This window comes from Mobula hypostoma, unplaced genomic scaffold (genome assembly GCF_963921235.1).
Source record: "Mobula hypostoma unplaced genomic scaffold, sMobHyp1.1 scaffold_111, whole genome shotgun sequence".
NCBI lineage: Eukaryota > Metazoa > Chordata > Chondrichthyes > Myliobatiformes > Myliobatidae > Mobula > Mobula hypostoma.
Window position 1 is genome coordinate 292,474 of NW_026948223.1, and position 9,600 is coordinate 302,073.

Sequence of the window (9,600 nt, forward strand, 5' to 3'; positions counted from 1 at the left end):
TAGAAGGGCCAAGATGGCCTATTTCCGTGCTGTAATTGTTATATGGTTATATGAACACGCGGGTGTCTCTGTAGGTTGGACAACTGAGTGACTTCCTTCTCAGACCAAGCAGGTGAATGGCCTCTCCCCAGTGTGAACTGACTGGTGTGCTTGTAGGCGAGCTAACTGTGTGAATCCCTTCCCACAGACTGAGCACGTGAATGGCCTCTCCCCAGTGTGAACTCACTGATGTATCTGTAGATCAGGTGATCGAGTGAATCCCTTCCCACAGACTGAGCAGGCGAATGGCCGCTACGCAGTGTGAACTGACTGGTGTCTCAATAGGTGAGATGCCTGAGTGAATCCCTTCCCACAGTCTGAGCAGGTGAATGGCCTCTCTCCAGTGTGAACTCTCTGATGCACCTTCAGTTGGGATGACCGAGTGAATCCCTTCCCACAGTCTGAGCAGGTGAACGGCCTCTCCCCAGTGTGAACTTGCTGGTGTCTCTGTAGATCAGATGATCGAGTGAATCCCTTCCCACAGACTGAGCAGGTGAACGGCCTCTCCCCAGTGTGAAATCGCTGGTGTTTCAGTAGGTCGGATGACTGAGTGAATCCCTTCCCACAGTATGTGCAGGTGAACGGCCTCTCTCCAGTGTGAACTCGCTGATCTACCTTCAGATGAGATGATAAATTGAATCCCTTCCCACAGACTGAGCAGGTGAATGGCCTCTCCCCAGTGTGAACTCGCTGATGTACCTTCAGTTTAGATGAGCAAGTGAATCCCTTCCCACAGTCTGAGCAGGTGAATGGCCACTCCCCAGTGTGAACTGACTGGTGTTCTTGTAGGTGAGCTGACTGTGTGAATCCCTTCCCACAGTCTGAGCAGGTGAATGGCCTCTGCCCTATGTGAACTCGCTGATGTATCTGCAGATGAGATGACTGAGTAAATCCCTTCCTACAAACTCAGCAGGTGAACGGCCTCTCCCCAGTGTGAACTCGCTGATGTATCTGTCGATCAGATGATCGAGTGAATCCCTTCCCACAGTCTGAGCAGGTGAACGGCCTCTCCCCAGTGTGAACTCGCTGATGTACCTTCAGTTGGGATGATCGAGTGAATCCCTTCCCACAGTCCGAGCAGGTGAATGGCCTCTCCCCAGTGTGAACTCTCTGATGTACCTTCAGGTTAGATGACTGAGTGAATCCCTTCCCGCAGTCTGAGCAGGTGAACGGCCGCTCCCTGGTGTGAACTCGCTGGTGAGCCATTAGGTCAAATAACCGCGTGAATCCTTCCCCACAAATTCAGCAGATGACCAGCCTCTGCTCAGTGTGAACAGACTGGTGTGCCCACAGGTGGGAAGACCGACTGAATCCCGTCTCAGACATAGAACAGGTGAATGGGCTTGTCTCAGTGTAAACTTGCTGATGTACCTTCAGTTGAGATGATGGAGTGAATCCATTCCCACTGTCTGAGCAGGTGAACGGTGTCTCCCCTGTGTAAGATGACGGGCGTGTCAGTCAGTCAGATGATCAAATGAATCTCTCCCCACAGTCTGAGCAGGAAGGATGATCGAGTGAATCCCTTGCTCCACTTCTTAAATATCTGGACAAAGACAGCAAAACTGGCGTGTTGTGTTCGAGATTCCCGTAGACAAATTCCTTGTCATTTTTAATCTGTAAAAAGATTTACAATATCGATCAATGAGTGACGGACAACATTTCAGATGAGATCACTTGAGTTGCCAAGGTTTGATCTGGCATCACACTGTTACAGTGAGGTTCAACCCAAGTTGGAGAGAGAAATCATCTTCTAACTGGGCACAGTGCTGGTATCTGAAATGGCCATCAAATTCTCTGATGCTCTTCCTGTCTCTATAAGAATGGGGCATTTCTGCCATCTCCAATCTGTGACCTGGCTCAGTCTGACTCTCTCCATTGGTATTATTCCCTGTTCCCACTGAGCTGCATGGGTTCCTGGCCCCACAGTAACTGAAACACTCACTCAAATAGCCGGCAGTGCATTCCACGCACCCACCACTCTCTGTGTAAAAAAACTTACCCCTGACATCCCCTCGGTATCTATTTACAAGCACCTTAAAACTATGCCCCCTGTTGTTAGCCATTTCAGCCCTGGGAAAAAAACCTCTGGCTCTCCACACGATTAATGCCCCTCATCATCTTATACATCTAAAAAAGGCTCTAAACATAAACAAGGAAATTATACATTGCTTTGAGGATTTGTTAGAAGTATATAAAATTATGAGGGTATAGATAGGGTAAATGCAAGCAGCTTTTTCCACTGAGGTTGGGTGGGATGACAACCAGAGGTCATGGGTAAGTGAGGAAGGTGAAAATTTAATGGGAATATTTGGAAAAGCTCTTTCCTGCAATGGTCGTGAGAGTGTGGATTGAGATGTCAGCACAAGTGGTGAATATCAACTCGGTTTCACCATTTCAAAGAAGTTTGGATGGGAGCCTGGATGATAGGGGTATGGAGGGCGATGGTCTCGGTGCAGGTAATTGTATTAGACCAGCGGTCCCCAACCACCGGGTCGCAAAGCATGTGCTACCGGGCCGCAAGGCAATGATATGATTTGGCGTAATGAGTCAGCGCACCTTTTCTCATTCCCTGTCACGGCCACTGATCAGCCATTACGCATGCGAGGTCGTGACCTGCACGTCATCTGTGTCAGCGCGGGAAGGAGATCAACTCCTCGAGCTTGCAGATGACGGCGGGCTGAAAAATATGTTTGACATAACATCTCTGTCGGCATTCTGGATCAAAGTCAACGCTAAATATCCTGAGATAGCCACGAGAGCACTGAAAACGTTGCTTCCATTTCCAACATTTTTCTGCGAAGCGGAGTTTTCTGCAATGAATGCAATGAAAACTAAATTGCGGAATAGACTGGACAGGAACTCACTTCGAGTATTGCTGTCTCCCATCATCCCTCGATAGGACCGTGTTGTTGGAGGGAAACAAGCCCAGGGCTCCCACTGATTCAGCGATTTTGGTGTGTTGCAATGATCTTATATATTCATACGGGGAAAATATGTGCTGTGTGTTTGAAATCCAAATGTTACTTAAAATGTCATGATGCTATTGACTTACTTATATAACCATATAACAATTACAGCTTGGAAACAGGCCATCTCTGCCCTACTAGTCCATGCTTAACGCTACTCTCACCTCGTCCCACCGACCTGCAGTCAGCCCATAACTCTCCATTCCTTTCCTGTCCATATACCTATCCAATTTTTCTTTAAATGATAATATCGAACCTGCTTCTGCCACTTCTACTGGAAGTTTGTTCAACACTAACTTCAAGCTCCTCTGATAATTGACTTATCACTATATTCATGCGAGGAAAATATGTGCTGTGTGTTTAATATTAAATTCGTTAGATAAACCCTTTTAGAAATGAAATTGGGTGTATTAGCCATTTATCACCTATATTCCAGTCGTGATTAACACCGCCCCCCCCCGCCCCCGCCACTCCGAACAGAATCACGAAAAAGGATTTGCAGGAAAAATCGGCAGGTCATGACGCGCATGCGCACTGGTGCCCGTGCAAGGCTTCATGGTCATTGTAGTCTTTCTCTGGGTAAACGCAACGTATTTGACTGCTACACTTGTCCGTTGGCAACCCTACCCACCACCCCCTCCCCCACCCCTGGGTCGGTCAGTCCGCAAGAATATTGTCAATATTAAACCGGTCCGCAGTGCAAAAAGATGGGCCAAATAGCCTGTTTCCATACTGAACTTCTCCATGTTTCTATGACACAGAAGCCAGCCAAACTTGTTTGGAAGGAAAAAGTTGGGAGTGACAACGGAGCAGCGATGGCCGGAGTTTCTGGGAGCAATTTGGGAGCTCAGTGATCGATACATCCAAAAGATGTGGAAACATTGGAAAGGCAGGAGGACACAACCGTGGGTGAAATGAGAAGCCAAAGCCAACATAAAAGCCAAAGAGAGGGCAAACAAAAGAGCAAAAACGATTGGGAAGCTTTCAGAAACCAACAGAAGACGACTAAAAAAAAAAGTCAGATGAGCTCAGGGGGTGGAATTATGATATTGTAGTCATTAATGAGTCTTGGTAGCACCCAACAGTCTGAGGCATTTAGAGGAACAAAATATCCGGGGCCTCGATATCTCTTGAAAACCAAGGTTCCCTGCACCAGTTAACTTTCAACTTTTATTTTGCAGGCACATACAAACTCTACACCCTCAAAATTTCACTTCTGAAGGTCTCCCACTTACCAAGTACTCCTTTGCCAGAAAGCAGCCTGTCCCAAACCACACTTGTCAGATCCTTTCTGATACCATCAAAATTGACCTTTCTCCAATTTAGAATCTCAACCCATGGTCCAGACCACTCTTTTTTCCATATTTACTTTGAATCTCATGGCATTATGGTCAATCATTTCTGTCACCAGCCCTGGATCATCAGCCTATTGCACACTTCTACATCAGGAATTCTCTGTACTGATTAAGGGCACATTTGACAAACTTTACCCCATCTAGTGCTTTTACAGTGTGGGAGTCCCAGTCAATACATGGAAAGTTAAAATCACTTACTAAATTAACTTTTGTTTCTTGACATGGTCTGCGATCTCTTGACAAATTTGTTCCTCTAAATCCCTCAGATTGTTGGGTGCAACCAAGTCCCCAATAATAGCTACAATATCAGAATTCCCTGTCCTGAGCTCATCTGGCTTTCCTACAACGCTTCTTGCATTGTGATATACACAGCTCAGCACATTCATCGCACCATGCTCAACCATTTGATTGCTGACACTATCTGAGGTCTGAACAACATCTGACTGGTGTCAAGTAAACAAACTCTCCCTCATTGTCACAAAACATGCATCATTACTGTCGCAGTTTACGTTCCACTGGATGCTAATGCTAAAGTAGCCATGAAAGACCTCAGTGCTGCTATTAGCAAGCTGCAGACATTGCATCCAGACGGAGCTTTGACTGTCGCTGGGGACTTTCATCATTGTAACCTGTGAACCGTGCTTCCAAGATATTACCAAAATGTATTACGCACCACCACGTGTAATAAAACCTTAGATCATGTCTACACAAATGTGGCTGATGCTGACAAACTCACTACCCTCCCCCACCTGGGACAGTCCGACCATCTTTCATTGTATCTGCTTCCTACGTATAGCTCGGTCATTAAACGTGTGAAACCCACAATGAAGACTATTCAGATCTGGCTGGAGGGGGCTGACTCTGCTCTTCAGCACCAATTCCAGCACACAGACTGGAGCACGTTTGCTGCCCATGCCACCACAGACTCTCAGATTAACATTGATTTATATACCAACTCTGTCCTTGAGCACATCAACAAGTGTGTAGATAGAGTGACATCACAAAAACAAATAAAAGTTTTCCCCAATCGGAAACCGTGGATGAACAGAGAAGTCTGCATCCTGCTCAAAGCCAGAGATTCAGCCTTCAGGTCTGGAGACTGGAAGGTTTACAGCTCAGCCAGGGCCAACCTGAGGAGGGGAATCTCTCAGACTAAACACATATACAAACAGAGACTCAAGGAGCATTTCAACTCCTGGGACCCCCGGCGCATGTGGCATGGCATACAGGTCATTACAGACTTCAAACCTCCTCGTACTGTGCCCCCTTCCAGCTCTGCTTCCCTCCCTGATGAGCTCAATTACTTCTATGCTCATTGATGAAGTTTAAGGGAATGGGGGATTCTCAGATCCCTGTAAACAATGAATTAAGTACTGACTATGTCTGTGGCTGCAGTATGTTCGAATAATGTCTCACAGCTGCTTCCTTTGGAGCAAGATTAATGTTTAAGGTTCGCCCAGATCCACATGATGGAAATTAGACAGAACATTCCCTTTTATTTAAAGCATAAATTTGACAGATGTTCTTCTCTTTGTAATTAAGTTGTGGCTCCAGCAAACCTGGTCGGACATTCTTTTCTTTAATTAAGGTGGCTGATTGATTGTTCTTTGTATCAATAGTCCATTGACTTGGCCGGAGTGGTTATCAGACTGATTGTTCTTTTTTATCGGTGGCCTTATAACTTCTGACAATTCTGACATCAGGCAGTGAACTTGTTGAACCGCCAGGGAGACGAGAAAGATTTTCTCCCTCATGTCGGGTCCAAGTTCACTCGTCGGCTAAGCTCGAAGAAATAAACAGGTGAAAAATAAGTAACGATCTTATTGTGCTGTCGTTAATTGACTCAGCAAAGTTATGTTTACAGTTCTGTGCCCCCTTCCAGCTCTGCTTCCCTCCCTGATGAGCTCAATTACTTCTACACTCGCTTTGACCGAGAGAACAAGGAGGTCACCCTCAAAACGGATCTCCCACCTGGTGAACTGTCTCTCTCACTTTCCACCTCCGATGTTTGTGCCACCCTGAGCAGGGTGAATGTACGGAAGGCAGCTGGTCCGGATGGAATACCTGGCCGTGTGCTCAGAGTCTGTGCAGGGCAGTTGGCCGGGGTCTTCACGGACATTTTTAATCTGTCCCTGGCCCAGGGATTTGTCCCCACAAGCTTCAAGATCGCCATCATCATGCCAGTGCCAAAGCATTCCACTGCCACGAACCTGAATGACTTCCGCCCAGTTGCACTCACTCCCATCATTGCAAAGTGCTTTGAGAGACTGGTTCTATCACATCTGAAATCCTGTCTGCCCACTACCCTGCACCCCCATCAATCTGCCGATCGCACCAACAGGTCAACAGAGGACGCCATCTCCACAGCACTTCACTCTGCCCTGACCCACCTGGACAGCCCCAACTCCTACGTCAGAATGCTGTTCATTGACTTTAGTTCAGCATTCAATTCTGTAAGCCCCTTCAAGCTGATCACCAAACTTCACCAGCTTGGTATCAGCTCATCCCTCTACAACTGGACCTTGGACTTTCAGACTAACAGACCCCAATCAGTTAAGTTAGACAACCTCTCCTCCTCCACTCTCACCCTGAACACCGGCGTGCCTCAAGGCTGTGTGCTGAGCCCTCTTCTGTACTCCCTTTTCACCTATGACTGCGTTCCTGTACATGGTTCTAACTCCATAATCAAGTTCGCAGATGACACCACGGTGGTTGGCCTGATCAGAGGGGATGACGAGATAGCCTACAGGGACGAGGTCCAGTACCTGGCCGCGTGGTGTGACAACAACAATCTGGCCCTTAACACCCAGAAAACCAAGGAGATCATTATGGACTTCAGGCATGCTAGGAGCCACACTCACGTCCCCATCTACATCAACGGATCTGTAATGGAGCGTGTATCAAGCTTCAAACTCCTTGGTGTCCACATTTTCGAGGATCTCACCTGGTCCCTGAACTCCTCCATCCTGATCAAAAAGGCACAACAGCGCCTTTACTTCCTGCGGAGCATCAATAAAGCTCACCTCTGTCCCAGGATATGACCGACTTTTACCGCTGTACCATTGAAAGCATACTCACCAACTGCATCTCAGTGTTAAACCATAGAAACCATAGAAACTACAGCACAGAAACAGGCCCTTTGGCCCCTCTTGGCTGTGCTGAACCATTTTTTTTTGAAAGAATCCAGAGAATTGGCCTCCGCTGCCTTCTGAGGCAGAGCAATCCACAGAACCACAACCCTCTGGGTGAAAAAGGGCCCAAAGGATATTGGGGACCCAAATCACCACAACCACAACCTGTTCCTGCTGCTACCATCCAGGAAACGGTACCACAGCAAAAGGACCAACAGGCTCCGGGACATCATCTTCCACCAGGCCATCAGACTGATTAATTCATGCTGATACAATTGCATTTCTATGTTATATTAACTGTCCTATGTACAGACTATTTATTATAAATGACCATAAATTACACATTGCACATTCAGACGGAGATGTAATGTAAAGATTTCTACTCCTTATGTATATGAAGGATGTATGTAATAAAGTCAATTCAATTCAATTCACCCTCCCCACTATCTGTTCTGTCAGTCTGGCTCCCATTCCCCCTACAACTTATTTTAACCACATCACCCTCTCCCCACAGTAGCACCAGCGAGCCTCACCACTGGGATATTAGTCCCCTCTTGTTCTGTTCCCCTCACTAACGAATCCCCTCTCACCCCTTTGACTTTCCTCTGCCAGGTAATCCCCCCAACAGTTTCTAAAGTGGACCCACCTGTTGTTGTGTGGGATGGACACAAGATTACTCTGCGATGGCCATTTCACCTCATTCCCCTTCCTGACTCTCACCCAGTTTCCCGTGTCCCGCACCCTGGGTGTAACTCACCTCTCTTCATGTCATATCTGTCCCAACGCGCCCCCCCCCCCACCAACTCCTGGATGATCTGGAATTCATCCATTTCAAGTTCCAACTCTGTAAATTGCAGGGTTACAAGCTGCAGCTGGATGTACATCTTGTAGGTGAGGGCATCGGGGACACTGGAGGTCTCCCCACCTTCCCACCAATGTCCCCTCTAACTTGTAATGAGTGTACACATAAAGCTTTTACGATGCATTTTTTTTTAACTCAGTGGCAACATGGGCAGAGTATACTTTAAGTAGAGAGGTATTCATTTTAACAGCTAGCAAATCACTGTCAATAAGAACTTTGATGTCCTCTGGGTTTGATCAAGTTCATCTGCACTCTCACACAACCTGTATAGTAGGCCTGTAGCAGGTAATGAAGGATTTTCTCTCCACAGCTGTTGCACACTGTCCATATGTGATTTGCTTGCTGAAGGACGCTTAAAAAGGTCAGATTTCCAAATATCACTCCACTTCATCCCACTTGCAAATTCTCCAGTAACTTCTGCATCACCACAATACACACAGGTAACACCAGTTTCTGTATTGTACATAAATATTTCTCCTGAACCCTCCCCCAGGTGACTGATGGTGGTGAACTCAGTGATGGCAATGCCAATGAATATGAAGGGAAGGGCAGTAGTCTGTCTTATTGGAGTCTGGCACATTTGTGATGTGAAAGCTACTTGTTGCCCAGGGCAAAGGTGTTTGATATCATTATGTACCCAGAGAGAGTGGGACAAAACATATTCTCACGGGTAGAAAAGTCCAGAACAAGAGGGGGTAGAACAAGCAACAGACACAAAATGCTGGAGGAACTCAGCAGGCCAGGCAGCATCTATGGAAAAGAGTACTAATGCTGAGTTCCTCCAGCAATTTGTGTGTGTTGCTTGGATTTCCAGCATCTGCAGATTTTCTCTTGTTTGTGACTGGAGGCAGAACAAAGGTGATTTTCTCAACAGCTGATGTAAAAGATTTTGTTCCCTTTCTCCGAGTTCCCGATCCTTGCATTTAGACAGCTGGAGCTCAGCTCTGTCTGAGAGATCCATCGGTTCCCATTCCCTCATCAGCCGGAAGCTCCCCGGGGCCCGTGTACGGATGGTGGGGCTGAGAGAGAGGGAAGAGAGCAGGACTGTCCCGGGATTGCGGGTCACGGAGTCCGGAGCTCACAGCAACTACCCGAAGTCGGTGTTGAAAACGCCCGCCCGGTGAGACCCCCAACCCGGAGATCCCTTCTTACCTCAACCGATCATCCGGGGCCTTTTGTGCCCCGCGCGCTGGTGAGCTCGAGCTTGGTCGGTTTAACGGCAGGGCTACTAATCACGTGACCAGCCC

The 9,600-nt window shown here is 47.3% G+C and overlaps 1 protein-coding gene across 1 annotated transcript; it reads right to left on the reverse strand.

Moving 5' to 3' along the window:
• Window positions 1–805: 805 nt before the first annotated feature.
• LOC134342014 (zinc finger protein 239-like) lies at window positions 806–9,600 on the reverse strand. Its single transcript, XM_063039955.1, has 2 exons — window positions 9,506–9,600; window positions 806–1,653 (listed from the first exon to the last, which is right to left on the reverse strand). Exon 2 carries the CDS (start codon window positions 1,243–1,245, stop codon window positions 946–948), a length of 300 nt encoding a protein of 99 aa, XP_062896025.1. The 5' UTR covers window positions 1,246–1,653; window positions 9,506–9,600; the 3' UTR covers window positions 806–945.

Excerpts from the sequence above, each read along its gene's own strand:
- LOC134342014 (XM_063039955.1), bottom strand. The coding sequence starts at position 1,245 with ATGGCTCACCAGCGAGTTCACACCAGGGAGCGGCCGTTCACCTGCTCA.